Source organism: Solanum verrucosum, unplaced genomic scaffold (genome assembly GCF_900185275.1).
Source record: "Solanum verrucosum unplaced genomic scaffold, falcon-dt-bn FXZP01000236.1, whole genome shotgun sequence".
NCBI classification, from domain to species: domain Eukaryota; kingdom Viridiplantae; phylum Streptophyta; class Magnoliopsida; order Solanales; family Solanaceae; genus Solanum; species Solanum verrucosum.
The window spans coordinates 601484-618521 of NW_026020806.1; the positions used below are offsets into that span (position 1 = coordinate 601484).

At 34.0% G+C, this 17038-nt stretch overlaps 3 protein-coding genes across 6 annotated transcripts; all 3 read right to left on the reverse strand.

Annotated features, from left to right (window-relative positions):
* Window positions 1-129: 129 nt before the first annotated feature.
* Window positions 130-1660, reverse strand: LOC125813155 (CASP-like protein 4D1). The gene is made up of 3 exons (XM_049492644.1): window positions 1438-1660; window positions 828-963; window positions 130-453 (listed from the first exon to the last, which is right to left on the reverse strand). The coding sequence occupies exons 1-3, from the start codon at window positions 1626-1628 to the stop codon at window positions 247-249; spliced, it is 534 nt and encodes a 177-aa protein (XP_049348601.1). The 5' UTR covers window positions 1629-1660; the 3' UTR covers window positions 130-246.
* Window positions 1661-3193: 1533 nt separating this feature from the next.
* On the reverse strand, window positions 3194-7127 carry LOC125813136 (transmembrane 9 superfamily member 2-like). Of its 2 annotated transcripts, XM_049492620.1 has the most exons (7): window positions 6868-7127; window positions 6250-6290; window positions 5385-5976; window positions 5034-5171; window positions 4788-4944; window positions 3737-4221; window positions 3194-3422 (listed from the first exon to the last, which is right to left on the reverse strand). In XM_049492620.1, the coding sequence occupies exons 1-7, from the start codon at window positions 7029-7031 to the stop codon at window positions 3206-3208; spliced, it is 1794 nt and encodes a 597-aa protein (XP_049348577.1). In that variant the 5' UTR covers window positions 7032-7127; the 3' UTR covers window positions 3194-3205. The 2 variants fall into 2 exon arrangements, with proteins under 2 accessions (XP_049348577.1, XP_049348578.1); XM_049492621.1 differs by lacking the exon at window positions 5034-5171.
* A 2452-nt stretch (window positions 7128-9579) lies between these two features.
* Window positions 9580-16836, reverse strand: LOC125813134 (E3 ubiquitin-protein ligase KEG). 3 transcript variants are annotated; one of them, XM_049492619.1, is made up of 6 exons: window positions 15107-15335; window position 14300; window positions 13742-14116; window positions 12986-13077; window positions 12184-12657; window positions 9580-10665 (listed from the first exon to the last, which is right to left on the reverse strand). In XM_049492619.1, exons 1-6 carry the CDS (start codon window positions 15196-15198, stop codon window positions 9738-9740), a joined length of 1962 nt encoding a protein of 653 aa, XP_049348576.1. In that variant the 5' UTR covers window positions 15199-15335; the 3' UTR covers window positions 9580-9737. The 3 variants fall into 3 exon arrangements, with proteins under 3 accessions (XP_049348576.1, XP_049348572.1, XP_049348573.1); XM_049492615.1 differs by lacking the exons at window position 14300; window positions 15107-15335 and adding an exon at window positions 16700-16836 and having other exon boundaries at window positions 13742-14121; XM_049492616.1 differs by lacking the exons at window position 14300; window positions 15107-15335 and adding an exon at window positions 16609-16671 and having other exon boundaries at window positions 13742-14121.
* Window positions 16837-17038: the final 202 nt, after the last annotated feature.

Below are 17038 nucleotides of genomic sequence, written 5' to 3' on the forward strand. Positions count from 1 at the left end.
CGTCTCAGAGCTTTATTTCTATGTTGTTTTTCTTCTAACAACATGTAATCGAGCCAGTAAGCTTTGAATATCAGAACGCTAATTATACCAAAAAATGGAAACTCATATCACTAGTCAACCAAGAAATTTAGGTATGATCAACAGAACACATTAAAGTAAATCACACATACATTAATCATAAAAAGTTACACCATAATAATTTTTTAAATTTCTTAAACATAGAATTATATATAATTAAGAGTATAATCATTCACTCTTGTTGAGACTCAAAGATGATAGGACAGAAGAAATTCCAGAGCTCACAAATGCAGCAACAAGAAATGCATTTGGAATATACATTAATCCCAAAAAGTAATCAAATTTTGAGTTATTTTCTGTATAAACAATTTTTTGTAAATCCACAGTTGCACCTAGTGATGCCCCAGCTGCTGTTGCTATTATGCCAAATGTAATCTGCACATATTAAAAAAAAACCCACAATATTAAATATAATTTTGTTACAAAATTTGAAGGGGGGCCGGGCAGCCTTTGGTTTAACTGATAAAGTTATTGTCAATATGTGATCAGAAGGTCACGACATCGTCAAGCTGTAAAAACAATCTCTTGCAGAAATACAAGATATGGTTGTGTATGATAGACCTTTGTGATCAGGCCATTATCCGTACCCCACACATGAGATTATTTAATTTCATTTGGTTTATAGAATAAAAGAAAAATAATTTCGGGATAGAATATGAGATTATTTAATTTCGTTTTAGGTTGGATTAAAACATAAACTCAAAAAATACAATAAATTATGTTACTAAAAAAAAATTAAATTTGCTAACCTTGTCACCATAAAATTGAAAGTTGTGAAAGCTCTTGTGCTTTATAAGATGTTTCTTTGCTACTAGATAATATACTGCAAATGGAATATGCAATGTATTGTATATAATTCCAGCTACCATTATAGCAAACATGTACCTGTACAAGAATACACACACACAAAAAAAATGTAAATTAAAAAATCGATTTTAGTCAGAAAAGAAAGGATCCTATTCATGAAGATTCCGTAACTATTTTAAAAATGTAAAATGAGTTTTGACATAATTGGGAACTTTTTTGGTAAGAATTGGAAGGAATTACTAATTAATAGATTACTTCACACTTAATTAGAGCTTTTTGGCTCGAACCTTGGATATGAAAAAAAAAATTGTTTAGGAATTAGTGAGTGACAAATTTTGTAGTTAAATAACAAAATCTGTTTAATTCTATTTAGCAATTGATTAGCGATATATTATAAAAAAATATATGTTAAAACGGTGAATTTCCTAACTAATTCAAGCTTTCTTTTTGTGGTATAGTATTCGATGATATAATCAAGGTATACTGATTTGAACATCACTGTTATAAAGATTAAATAGAAAGAAAAAAAGAAGGATTAGAAAGTATAATTACCTGTATGAGTTGTAATAATCATACTCAAGTATGGCTCCATTATCCAAAGTAACTTTATTACTCCTCAACACAATTATAGAAACCACAATACAAACTATAGTAATTAACCTTGCTACTAATATAATCAATGGCAATTTTGATGAAGAAGGAGGCTTTTCATTAAAATTATATTGAGGCATCTCAAACTCCATTTTAATTTCTCAAATATTTCAATGAATGCTTATTATAAGGTTAAATATAATGGTCTCTCTAGCTATATATATATAAAAGGAATAATTAATGTGGACTAAATTGTTGGATTCTTTCAACTAGAATTAGATTATTGTAATTACTTAATTGGTTTTCTATATTGAACATTATTTTGAACCAGTCAAAATGTAGAGAAATATCTACCTTATATTATTGGAATTTTGAGTAGACTATTGTGCCCCTAGACAAATTAAATATTCAATCAAATGTTTCTTCTATAACGCCATTATTTGTATGAATATTTTTTTTTGACTGTATAGCAAAATATTATTATGAAGAAGATATAATATAAATAATACTATACAAAATATTTGGTTTGAAAAAAAAAAGTGAAAAGTTTCAATTTATAGAGGATGACTATCTCACCTTTTGATTTTATCGATATTGTTGTTTCATTTACATTGGTTATTTATATTACATTTTATAGTTAATACTTTTCTTTCATCATTGCTTTTCTTTTAAATCTTTTCTCGAGTCAAGATTCTATCGAAAATAGTTTTTCTATCTTTTTCAGAGATAAGGTGTAATCTGTGTACACCTCAACCTCTCTAGACATCACTTGTGAGTCTATAATAAATATGTTATCATTGTTGATATTCTTATATATTTTGGTTTTTTTTTTTTTTGGTTATTTAACATAAATTAAAATATAAAGGTATTTTTAAAAATTAATTTTGAAAAGGTGTTGGTTTCATAACGCAGTAGACCAGTTCTATATTCAAAACTTCTATAATACGTTTATAGTGAAATTAATGTTTCTTTTGGATTAGGTCAACAAGTATTGACAAATTCTTCAACTTCCATTATAAGAAACTCTCCCACATTCGGGCCTATTATTGATAGTGATTTTACTGATGTTTAAGATAGCTTGCTTACCAAGCTGTCGATACTGACAGAGTCACGATTTTCATTAATGGAGATCAAAAAATGTAAAAATTAACACACAAAAAAGTCAAAGGCAGCTCAATAAATGCTATATATACATAAAAATTAGTTATATATAAATAATGATTTTTATTTTTTTTTTAGTCAAGAGTGTTCAAATGAACTCCCTCGACCCTACCAAGCTCTGCCCTGATCGCTACGAAAGAAGCGAAAGTACCATGAGATAACATAAATTATAACACTAAGGATGGTACTAGAAACCATCAATACTAGGCACCTCTTCGTTGGCGTGTTTGCTCGAGGAAAATTATGAAATTTCAAAGCTCTTCGTCGATGTGTTCTTTATGCTAAAGATAGTTTTGAAATTTCAATGTCTATGCTTTAAAGGTACTTTTCTGCTATAGTTTTGTCTCACATCAATACAAAAAAATTCCCAAATTAATAAGTGGGAAGAGTAAATTAATATATCTTTTACAACAACCTATACATCAAGCTTTTGTATCCCATATACTTAGACCTAGTGACACTTTAATTTCTACCTATATATCTTTTACAACACCAAGAAAACTAAGGTATAACTGACCAAAGTTGGAGTACATAAATATACACGCTTTACTATAGTCTATAATGTTGTTTACTCACACTTGATTGATCGATAAATGTGACGAACAAAGAGCAACGATGCGTGGAAACCAATGGTCCCGAGCATGAGGAAGAAACCATAGCATATGCAAGCCATGTATCCGAAGAAAAACGAGGTTTGCATGAATCCAGACATGCCCGATCTCGCGTAGTAGTACAAGCAATAGGTGTAGATAAATAGGCCAGTTGATCCACCACAGAGAAATGACCTGTTAGCGAGGGAAAATTTAGTCGTTAATAGTCATGTTTTGATCCTATTAGCCAATAACTACCAGAAGGGGGAGAACTCATCTTAGTATCAGTTTGAAAAATGAACTTTGTTTGGTTGTATTAGCAAGTTATATACTGCTCGGACTTTTCAAAAATGTTACTGCACCAGTGTCTGATCCTCCAAAAATGTAATACTTTTGGAGGATCCGACATCACCTGTTGACATTTTTGAAGAGTCCGAGCAACAAGTACTTCAGAATAACTAAGAAAGCTAGCAATCAAGAGAAGTAACATGGAACTATAGACACTTAACCTCCACCACCATTTATGATCTTCCGCGGCTAGTTGGAAATAAGTTGATGCAACAGTGACAAACGCGGTTACTATCAGCAGAAGAAGGAAGACTATAAACAACATGCTGTAAATTGTGTAGATTTTTTGACCCCATACACTTTCAAATATGTAATAAAGCTCGACATAGATGGCACTAAACGGCAAGAACCCTGTCATCGCCATCTGAGGGATGGTACTACGGTACCAAGGGAGTACTGGAATTTCTCTGGGATACTTTGTGGTTCGACATGGAGCTTGGAAACCTGTTCTGCTATTTTTGGCAGCAATTCCCCCTAATACGAGCAGTGGAGATGTGACTAATGTCAAGATAAGTACTATTAACATAATTGTACTGAATGGTAGAGCAGCAGTAGAACTATAACTAACTGCAACAGAATTGAGGAAGCAGAACGTTAACGCGAGAGGCCCAAAGAAGAGACATCCGGTCCAGACCAGATTCTTTACCTGTTAAAGGCAGAGTACTTTCAAATGTTAGCTGATCAATCAAAAGCGAAAAGTGCAAAAAACGCCAAAGTCTGTTGGAGCTTTAAGCGCGAAGCAGAATTAGAGGGTGATCACGCTTTTGAACAAGCCTTTAACAACATTACTATAATCCCTCTTTGTTGCATTGAAGGACTCTAACTATTCATATGATAAGTCATTGCTCAATATTTCCGATTAGAGGCAGATCCAAGATTTGAAGTTTATGGGTTCAGGATTCTAATCTAAAATGTTAATGAATTCTACATCAATAATCTATACATATTCATATGGATTTTCAAGATAAATACAGGATTTGAACCGAAGTTACTGGGGTCTGCTAAACTCGTAGCCAACATACTAGGTTCCCCCTTGTCTCGAGTTCCACAACAGTAATCTCAACCGTGGATTTGAACCTTGTCGTTTGTGCTCTCTTACGAGCAAGTAGTTTATGCTTAATCAGCTACGATAACAAAAAGGCATGATACACTAACAAGTTCAGTGTCTAGATGACAATATCTCAGCAACTATGGGAATATTACATCACTTACCCAATTAGTTCCTTCAAGCTGGCAATAGAAAGAGGTTGATGTGTATCCGGCAACGCCAGAAGTGAGTGCATATATAACCAGCAGGGCAGTGAATAGAGCTCCTCTATTGTAAGGATAAAACACCCCGACAAGCGCCATCATGAATATAAAAATTGTCCTGTACAAGATAAACAATATACAATAATGCAAATGTTTCTTGTATTAGACTTAAATTTATCAGAACAACAGATTTCAGAGGACACTAACAATGTAAAGAGCTGAGCACCACAACCGAGTGCTGCAGCAAACAATGACTTGTGTTTCGGGAACCTAAAGACATCACCGTGTATGTACTTCCATCCCGTCTCCTCTTGATCATTAACTGCTTCTTCATCATGTGCATACCTTTTGCATACATTGTCAATTGAAAGAGTCACTTCTCGAGAAAGTCAGACCTCTCTATAACAGTCATATTTCACTATAACGGACAAGTTTTCTTTGGAACCATTGTTTTACTATATGTTATATGTAACACTATTTCGTTGTAGCAGCCAAAAAGTATCAGGACAAATATAGAGAGAGTTTTGACTCTTTGAAAAGGAGGGATAAACCACTTACTTTATAAAATCATTCTTAAGGACTCGCATAAGAATCGTGGCAAGGAAGCTGGTTAAAAGGAGGACAGTGACACAAGAATTGATAATCGAGAACCAATGGATCTCCAAGATATGCGGTAGAGAAGTCTGCATGAACTTATCCATTCGATTCTCAAACAGAATATCTGTTCCCTTCCATTTCGCGGTGTATGTGAACTCAGCATCGACTTCCCTATCTTCTGTCAGGTCCAAAACAGAATATGGATCCATTCGTGCAGTGATTTCAATAACACGGTCCATGTTATAGTGGATATCGAAATGTATGTGTTTGTATAGCAAGTACTTGTAATATTTTGTATCCTCTGTCTCTTCCCTATTCTCAACTCTTCCGATAAGGCCCCATACGGGCAATTCATCGTAGTACATCTCAAAGTAATAGTCCTTATCAACAGCTCTTCGAAACTGAGCAACTTCATCCTTTGTTAACTTCTTTCGACAAAGCATTTCCGAGTCTTTATCTACCAAGAAATCGAGTTCATAAGGACCACTCACGAGTTCATCCCCGTTTAAAACCTCACCTAGATCTTCCTTCTTTTCTTCTAATTTCACATGATCTGCATATGAACTCAAGTAACATAAGATTTCAAGTGTTCCAACATACATCTATCAAAATTTGTGATACGAATCGCGACTATAGTCTAACCTCATAGGCGAATACAGTATTTGAAATTTATGAGTTCTTACAACATACATTAAGTTCATACAAAATAAGAACTGAGTTCATAGTCATATATTTATTTAATAAGCTTCATATACAGGGTTCGACAAAAGCTATTGAATTCACGTGCTTCACATAAATACAATGAGAGAAAAGTTGTAGAATGAACCTGGTATGCAGAATGGCAGATCATAATATCTGTATGATTCACTGTAAAACAAGAAAACAAGATTGTCATTAGAAAATCATAAAATTTGTTTTACATATTCAAAAAAGGCACAACACAATATGTTGTTCAGACTCTTCAAAAATGTCAACAGGTATGTGTCAGATTCTCCAGAAATAGTGTATTTTTGGAGTTTCCGACACAGATGTTTGAATTGAAAGTGAAGAGTACATGCAACTTAGAAACTTGGTATACTAAGTATTATCATGTATTCACCAGTGACAGAGCTATAAATTTATATAAAGGGATTCGAAAAAATACTAAAATGCCATAATTGAAATTTTACTTATTGTGACATAAACCTAAAGCAAATTCAGCAGTTTATATATAATAATACTTCCTTTGTCCTAATTTACATGATAGTGTTTGAATTTCGCTATAAATTAGAACTAAGGGAGTAACAAATAAATAAAATAAAATTATGTTTACCAATCTAGACAGTATAATTTTTCGACGAATGAGATTCAAATTAAACCTCTTTTTTCTTTCTTACAAGCTCCGCCCCTAACCGTTCACGCAGAATTCGAGGAAGGGTGAAATGTTGCAAAAAAAAAAATGTACCTGGGATTGTGAAAAGGGCCAATCTTATTAGCAAAAAGAGGAACATGATCTCCTTGTTTATAGAAATGATCATCAAAGGCATTGTAATCTTGGATAATAAAAATACGAAAAATAATTAAAAGGATTAGCATGCAAATTGACAAAATAACATGCACTTTCTTCATCAAGGAATTTAATTAATTAACCAATCAAGATGAAGGTTAACTTAATTAATTAATTCTTGAGAAATACAAAGAAGAAATTAAGTGAAGAAGAAGATTATTTTTTTTTGGTAAAAAAGAAGAAAATTATTGAACGTGTGCATGATGGTTTATTAGTTTGTGATTTATCTTATACATATAATAAATGTCCTTTGTTAATTTGTCTGTTAATAGAAGTTTTCAATGTTATCTTTTGTTTCAAATATATCCTAAAACAATTAAAAAAGGTTCAAATAAACTCCTCGCTTGTTGTTGTTTTTTTAAATGGTGCGATAAAAAGATTGAAAGTATTAATTGAAAATGTCTCTTAGTATTTTATTAAGCATAGAGGGAACGGAAAAAAAATCTACATAATTAAAATTTCAAAAAGAAGACAAAAGAAAAGTAAACTATTCTAACAAACTAATCAAAATCTAATAGAAATTTAAAATATAAGTTCATTCTAAAACCAGTAACTTATTATGCTAAAGAAATGACTGCAGTAACTAAAATAAATTTCAATATTTCCATCGAAAAATGTTCAATGGTTATTCTCAATATTTCAACGCAAATTTGTTTCTCGTCATGCGTTTTTCAGTGAAAATAGGATGTGAAATTAATCATATGTATAACACAAATTTTTATTGATTTACAATTGAAAAAATCTTTATTTCTAGTAGTGTTGGACCTTTTTAATTAGTTAAAGGGTACATTTGAAACTTTTCAATTACTTGGGGCATGCTTCAAATTATTACAATATTTGTTGAGAATATACTCTCCAACATGATTCCAAATATGGTGAATAAGTTGGTTATTTACATTCACCAATAATAGTAGGAAGTATTATCACTATTATTTAAGTTATAGGAAGTATATATTCTTTTTTACTCTAATGTTGTGACTTATTAGTGGTCCAATGCTTTTATTCTTATCTCTGTTTTTTTCTGTTAGAAGTGGCAATATTTTTGGTCTTTATGTTGTAACCGTTCACCAAATTGGGTGGAATGAGTAATTACAAAAAAAAAATAAAAATTGATATAATGTGCCTATCAAAATTTTTGATGAGATGAACAAGATTTCTCGAGTTTGAGTCCTTGGAATGCATTAAATTAATCCTAATAAGTAGCATTTTTTTTCATTTAATGAGTCTTGTTCTATGGAAATTCGAAGAGCAAATGACATAAATGGTCCCTAAACTATCCTAGTAGGTCTAAAATAGTCCCTTAATTATACAGTTGACGAATATGATCCTTTAACTATCCACCCTTTTGTCAAGTTTGATTTCCATCCACTTTTTTAAAGAACCGTTAGTTAACACCGTTAAGTCAATCTGTCGGTATACAACCATCCAAACAAAGTGTAAATCCCAACGGAAAGAAGAATATGAGTTAATGATACTGATCTCTCCACGCCTCTGTTTCTTGCTTTTCTGTGAGGATAAGACAATTAAGAAGAAGAACCAAAACGAAAGATTGAGACAAATAAAGCACCAAATTCGATTGAATCCATGGCGATGGGAAGTGGGTTTAACCAAGAAACTAGAACTGGAGCATTTTTGATGGCCACACTGCTCATTTGGGTTTTCTCAATTTTGTGGGAAATACTAATTAATAAGCGCAAGGAACTGTTCCCAATCGTTCCGGGTTTCATTTTCTACCAATCGGCCAATTGGGTCATCCCCAAATTGCTGCGAAATTGCGATCCCCTATTTGTCAACACTTGTGTATCTCTCCTCCATTCATCCACTACATCTGCTTCAGTGCTCTTCATTTTGGTCAATCAGTCGATGATTTCAAATGGGTAAATGTAAATTAGATGTTTGAACATTCACAACGTGTTGAACATACATGGCAATGGGCATTTACAACTTTATGCTTTTCGTGTGGTTATTTTGCTTATGATCAATTGGATATGCTCCTAAATCGATTGACTTAACAGATTGACTTAACGGTGTTAACTAACCGTTTTTTAAAAAAGTGGATAGAAACCAAACTTGACAAAAGGGTGAATAGTTAAAGGATCATATCCGTCAACTGTATAGTTAAGAGACTATTTTAAACCTACTACGATAGTTTAGGGACCATTTATGTCATTTGCTCGAAATTCGAACACCAGTTTATGAAATGTTGATTAAGCAAAAAGTTTAAGAATTAAAAAAAATAACATTTAAAACTTTATATAAAACAAGCCATAAAGATTTATGTAGCTATAAACTGACACCAAGGATAAAATAACAAATTTGAAGTAACTAATAAAAAAAAGTCGCATAAATTGGGACACAATAAATACTAACTTTGCCAACACAAATTAAACTACACTTACATGCAAAAAAACAAAACAAAAAACTTTGTATTGTCAGTATAAGGACAGACTGATGCACTAAAAGGGTCGAACCAAAAGGGCGATCGTTTCCACAGCTTAAACCCGCAACCTCCTAATCACATGTCAGTATAATATGACTTGGATTCAAGTGAAAGTAGTACTCTACAACCTATACTTTGCTGCTTTTCCCTTTTGATTACAGTAGAGACTATATTTCTGATATCTGCAGAGCTTTGCATTAACAAAATATGTACATACATATCACAAATTCATCATAATAAAAAGTTTAGTTCCATATGATACAAAGTTTTGTGCTACTGTACTTCGAAAATACGCTACGAAATTTACTCATTTTTTACCAAGTACAGATTACCTAGCAGTAGCAGCACCTTCTTTAAACAGGATATTTGGCCGAAGCCAGGCTGGCTTGCCACCAACCTCACCATCCTTAGTACGATGATCCTTCGAGTCCTTCTTCAGCTTCGCATTAATGCATTTACCTACAGATACACCAAGCTTTGCTGCTGTAAGTAGGCTAAACGCAATAGAAAGTGGTCGAATACACCAGTGAAAATCCTCGAGGTGCTGATACTTTTTGATAATGCCAGGACATGTATCAAACGATACTTCGATCACCTCATCTGGATCAGCCAAGAAAGTATTAGGTTCATCACTGAATACCAACCTACCTGGAAATTGAACGACAAGACAACCATTTGGAAGTATCTGTGATATTCTCCCAGTAGCCCATCCTCCTCCCCATTTCTTAGGCCATTCAAACCGGGGAGTTTCAACATTTGATTTCAATTGCACGAATTGTCCCAGTAAATATGGGTCAACTTTTTCGACTTCAGAAGAATGTCCTGTCCATAATGTTTCCAAGCCTAAAATACCAACAGTGATGCTTCCATCACGCTGCACGGAGTGTAAGATACCCACAGAGAAGTGATTCTTACTTTCATTGACCAAGCGCACCCAATCCCCAGTTGCCAAACCACATGTAACCCTCTCTATGGTTGATGCATTTACCCTAAGAGGGCTCCGTAAATTGGGGACTCGTACCAGAACAAATCCATCACGATCAGTATCTTTCTCGAGACCAACAACACTTCCTTCCAACACAGCCAAATCTTGAGAATTTCTGGAGTTGAACATCTTTCTGGAGCGAATAGTATCTCCCACTTGAAGAAGATCTTTTGAAAGGAACCATGTGGTAAAGCCACAGGTTTTGCTTTTGTCAGACAGAGTTCCTCCTATGTCGCTCCCCTCTCCTTCACTATAAACAGCATTCTTCGAGCTGCCAAAGGTGCAATAAAATTTATGAGAAGTTTACCGCGAAGACATATTCATTAATTCATATAAAAAAATCTAGCGCCAACCTCCTGGTTCATAAGTGATCTTTGTAGGCTGTCTATTCACATGAAAAGAGGAATTCACTAGTTAATCAAAGATTGCAAGTCAGGTTATTACCAGTGTTGCCAACAGCGCACATAAGCTTGAAGGAAGGCTCAAAACATGTTGAGCGCTTCACCTCGCTTAATGTCGCTCCAGCGTCGTCATCAAGGTTCTAAGGCATATTTTTCCTTGCCAATCAGCCTCTTCTGAAGAGGCGGACACTAAAGAATTGATATTTCATTTTATCATTAAAAAAGATTAGTTTCTTTGTTCATATATTTGTCATATATGCTTATAATTATTGGTCATGGACTAAACATATTATCTTTTTGCATTTTTTTCTCCCTTGGCACCTTTTTTCATTACAGCCTACACTTCATTTTTCCTTTGTGCTTAAAGCCCCAACGGACCTTAGTGTTTTTTTGCGTTTTTTGCTTTTGATAACACTGGATATTACATGTGACTAAATTGGCCTCGGTAGACAAAGGCAACTCAACAACCTTCTAACTAGGACATTTCTACGCTAATGAACTTATCCCTAATCATTTTCACTTCCATGTCATAGAGGGGAAATAAGGAATCAACTCCTAAGCAGTTCTTTACCAAATTATATGCATTTCTGGATAAGATCTTCACCAAATTTACACATGACCTATGCTGTAAATCAATTTTGGTTCCATACATAACAGTTCAATCCAAATTTACGTTGACCGTTCTACACACCAATTCACATTCAACGTGCATAATACTAATTTCTCCGATACTCAAAACTTACACAAAAGCAAACAATAGGCTTCATAATTAAAGTTACACCTCCACATTAAGTTACTACACATCAATCACCCAAAAGGCTAGAAATGCAAAAAAAATAAAAAAAATTGAGAGGGTTGCCCAATAGGATATGGGGCTCCAGGCTAAGACTAATAAAAAGATGTGGCAACAGGTCAAGGGAAATAGTCAGTGTGTTAGGAATCAGTAATCAAGTCGAAATAAGAAAGAAGAGAAATATTCAAACTCAAAGCTTTTGTGTCCTAATTTAAATAACATAAAAAACTGATGTAAGCAGGCGAGGGATAGATGAGCACTGCAATCATAATTCTGTCATAGAACAGAAGTGCTAGTTTTTTGGCAAGCTTAGAGGAGGACCAAAATTGCTTAGATGATACTTAAGGGACTATTTTTAACCTACTACAGAGATAAGGGGCCATTTTTATCATTTTCTCAGGTGGGGACGTACATATATATATATATATATATATATGAGAGAGAGACAGAGAGATTAGATGATACTTAAGGGACTATTTTGAACCTACTACAAAGATAAGGGACCATTTTTGTCATTTTCTGGGGTGGGGGATATATATATATATAGAGAGAGAGAGAGAGAAAGAGACAGAGACAGAGAGGGGAGAGAGAAAACCTTTCAAATGCTTGCAAAATGTCCACCATCAGAGGTCGATTGCGGAGATCATACTCAAAACAGCCATTGAGAACATTCTCAATAGCAGTGGGGAGGCCACCAGGAAGTTGTGGCTTTTCTTGGTTTATCACCACTGAACGGTAGATATCATGGACTGATTTACCAAACCAGGGCTGAACACCAGTCAACATCTCAATAATGCTGCATCCAAATCCCCAAGCATCAGTCTCACAAGTTATTGGGCCTCTAACCTCAGGTTCCCACTGTTCCGGAGCCATGTAATTCGGAGTTCCACGCCTTAATGCTAGATCTGAATCAGGCGGTTGAACTCCAAGAAGAAGAAACGGTATACCAAAGTCTCCGAGGAACACTTCATCATGTTCGTTCAGAAGAAAATTAGTTGGCTTAAGGTTCAGAACCAAGACATTCATTGAATGCAATTCTTGTATTACTTTAGCCAATTCAATACCATATCTGTAAGACATGAGCATTCTGTATTAACAAGTGCCAATTTCATAATGAGAACTTTTAGCTTGCTGATAATAATACTCCCTCTGTTTCAATTTGTTTGCCTTACTTCCCTTTTTTGTCCGTTTCAAAAAGAATGGCTCTTTTCTTTTACTCTTCTATTCTAACTTTCAACATATGTTTAAGACCGCAAAGATTAAAGGACATTTTGCTACATTCGACATATCTTTGGTTTAAGACCACAAGATTCAAAAGTCTCTATTACTTTCTTAAATTCCGTGTCAAGTAAGAATCAGACAAACAAACTGACACAGAGGGAGTTTAAGTTTATTACCTAAGCACATCAGGTAACTGAAGCTTCCCTCTTTTCAGACGAGCCATTTTATCACCAACTGACCCCTCATAGGATCTCATAACTATACAGATCTATCCACAGAAACATTATTCAGAAAGTAAGAACAATGAGAAAATGAAAAAAGGAGTCCCTTATATTTAAGATTAGATTAGTCCCTTAAGTATGCACTGAAGGGTTTTAGTACTTCAAGTCTGCTGCCAAAGATCAACAGTTTTAGTCTCCGTCAAATATTTACCAAATTCTTGTCTGACAGATTTGAAGGGAACTATGAAAAAAAAGGAAATTAGCAGGAACTCACATTTAGAGGAATAGATTTTGTAGTTTATGCTATTTATTATTCATTTTTAGAATCTGGTGCAACTTTTTTTTGAAAAGTCTGGTGCAACTTTTTGAGATGTAATTTCTGCTAAAATTTTATATTTTTAGTGTCTAGTGCAATTTCTAAGTTGCATATTTTAGGATTTGATAGGACTTTCTTCATGTTTATCGCAAAATCTTGTTTTACACTATTTCCATCAAATATAGCGAATATAAATTGTTAAATATCTGACAGAGACTAACAGTGTTAACTTTTGGCAAATTTAAAGGACAAAAATTGTTCAGTGCATACTTAAGGGACAATTTTAAACCTACCCTAAAAAATAAAGGACCATTTTTGTCATTTTCTTCAAGAACAATAAACAAATTGTAAAGCCCCATATAGAGCTAAGCAAAATTATGCAGACAGAATTTCACCTTTCCAGATATTACAGTGATACCATGCAGCCAACAAACACCTTGGATTTGTTTAGACTTCAACTTCACCCATAACTCCTTGAACTTACTTAAGAAAGCCTTTACCTGATCTTCATTTATAGGATGTAACCTTTTTACAGCTACTTCATGATGCTCATCATAATCAGTAGCTGATTGATGATGTGTGGCTGACCAAACATCACCAAAGTATCCACGCCCGATCCTATGTTTAAGTTTGATTGAAGCAGGATCAATGTACGAACCGGCTGGGGCAGGTGCAGCAACAACAGTTCTAAGATGATCAGGATCTCCTTCATAAAGCTCATAATCGAAAGAGGCTGCCAAAGGAGATCCTTTGATCTCTTTAGCCATTTTCTCAGCTTAGAAGGCAAAGACCAAAAAACAAAAAAGAGAATGAGATCAACACCCACAACTTGCATTGCATGTTACAGGAACTTCTACCAGTAAATAAAACTGAATTATTCAATTCCTCAAGCAACTTTTCTAACACAATGGAAATAGTGTTTCTTTTAGGAAGAACAGTTTAACCTATGATACTCTTTTTTTAAAGAAATGGTTCTTGGGCCTAACTCAACCCCAAAAGTTAGCTCAAAGGGAGGAGAATTGCCCAAAGCTTTATCCATTCATTCACCGATGTAGGACATTCCGTTCATCACCTTTTATATGCAGTAAAGTTCTAAATACATCATAAATATGTGATCCTGTTATTTTTGTAATTGACTCATCGAAATATATCATATAGAAGGAACAATAAAAAGAATATTGATGTGACTAGAAAGCTTTAAGCTTTTTACAGATAACTTTCAGTAGTAAAATAGTAATAAACAGTAGTTTCAATCTAAGACTAGACTTAGGCTCTACAGATTAATAAAGAGAGCTAGTAGTGGCATATTTCTTCTATAAACCATATATAATTTCAAAGTTCTAAGTTCAGCACGCCCATCGTCTTTTGACGCTCCTACATAGTGTCCCTGAGAACAGGTTATACGGAGGAAGTCATTTTGGAGATCAAATCCCAAAACTTTTTCCTGTCATTCTTTCACTGGTATAATGGAAGCCATGCACACTAATCTAGTTTGTGGGTCCAGAACTGCAGATAACATTAGTTTCCCAAAACCTTTGTGTTTTATTTAACCACATAAATGTAGTTTAGGTCTTCTTATAGGTTTTTGACAAAGTAGTTCTCCATGCTTGCTAAAGTAAACTGACTAGAAGACAATGCACAGGAAAGGAGAACAAAAGGTCTATATGTAGATGCCCTCAACACATTACCCAGCTACACTGGTCTAGTCACTAAATCTCTAAACTAAATAGGACACTATTCCATGAATTAGTAAAGAGAACTCAGAATCTCTATTATGTGGGGGGTATGGTACGATAGAAGACACCCATGTGATTTGTTGTGGGGATCCTACAGCGATAAATAGAAACCCCATTAACAAATGAAGATATATCAGGAAGCAAAGATTAGTTGAGATAGAAGAAGGATAACAGTTGAACTACCAAACATGTCCACTGTGAAAACCTTACCCATCTAAAGGGCACGTAGACCTTCTCACGAAGAGCTATAAAACAACCAAAAAATTAAATCAAACCTAATGTTTTCCTGAAATCTAGTTCAACTTCTCTCACTTGATAGATTTCCCCAAAGACATCCTTCTCTACCCCGCCACTAATCCAAGTCCCCCACTGAGGAGCCCAGAAGTGGTCAGTTCCCATGTCAACTACACAAACTAGTGGATGATTTCTGCCTCCCTTACTCTTTAAATGGCTACGCAATGGATTCCCTAGTGAGTCCTCTATTTAATATTTGACTAGTAGTCTAGTACACCTTCACACTTCCATATCAGTTACCATGTAGAATTGAACTGACCCTCCTCCTCCTCTATTTGAATCACTCATTCTTTCACGAGAATCAACAACAACAATATACTCGGTGTATTACAAGTGTGGTCGGGAGAGGGTAGGATGTACGCGACCTTACCTCTACCTTTGAAGGGTGGAGAGGTTGTTTCCGATAGATCCTCGACTCAAAAGAAATGTAGTTGATGCAAAGAAAAAGAGACAACAAAAATAGCAAATGTACAAAAACAAGTTTAGCAACAGATATTAGTACACATTGGGGGAAAAGGGGTCTTTCACAAGAATCAACAATTAGATAATCAAAAACCAAACCCACCCAACACATAGATATAGGACTGCCAAATCAGTAAATTATACATAAACCTTAGCATAAATACTAACTACTGCTTGTTCAAAGCTTACCTTTTTAATTTCAAACACAGCTAAAACACTTTTAGCAAAAGTTCAAAAACAAACACCATTCTTTCACAAGAATAAACAATTATAAAATCAAGAATCAAACCCACCCATCATATAGCACTGCCAAATCAGCAAACTATAGACATAAACCTTAACAAGTTGCTCCCACTCTCCAAAAATGTTGCCACACCCATGTCGGATCCTCCAAAAATGCACTATTTTTCAAGAATCCAACACGCACCCGACAACATTTTCAAAGAGTCCGAGCAACATAGCATATATACTAACTAGTGTTTGTTTAAAGTTGCCCCCTTTTTTAATTTCCAAACACAGCTAAAACACTTTCAGCAAAAATTGAAGAAGAAACACCATTCTTTCACAAGAATCAACAATTAGATAATCATCAATCAAACCCCCACCCATCATATAACACTGCAAAATCTACTAATTAGCGTTTATTTTAAAGTTGACCTTTTTTTCATTTCAATCACAGGTTACAGCTAAAAAAACACTTATAGGGAAAAATTGAACAAATAAAATTCTTTCACATGAATCAACAATTGGGAAATCAAGAATCGAAATACCCAATAAAGAAAAGCTGCTATATCATCAAATTATCAAGAACCCAGGTAAGAAATAGTACCAAATTACTAGGGAAAGAATAAAAACGCTTACTTGAATTGGTTAATTAAGAAAAATTAGTAGCTAATGACAACTTTTTTGAGCTTTGAGAAACGTGAACGGAGCTATCATAGAGTGCGTTAAGGAGTGGCAAAATGGAATACAACACAGAGGAAGCAAACAAGGCGGTGCTGTCATCGAACGGAGTGATAAATATTTTTTTATTTAATATAATATAATTTAATTTGATATCAAATGTAATAAAAAATTTTATTTTTTAAAAATTAACTAAAAGTGAAAATAATCATGTAAATTAAAATAGATAAGATAAGAAATTTTGATTCAAGTATTATATTAAAAAAATGTCTTTTTTTAGAGGTTATAAATATTGTA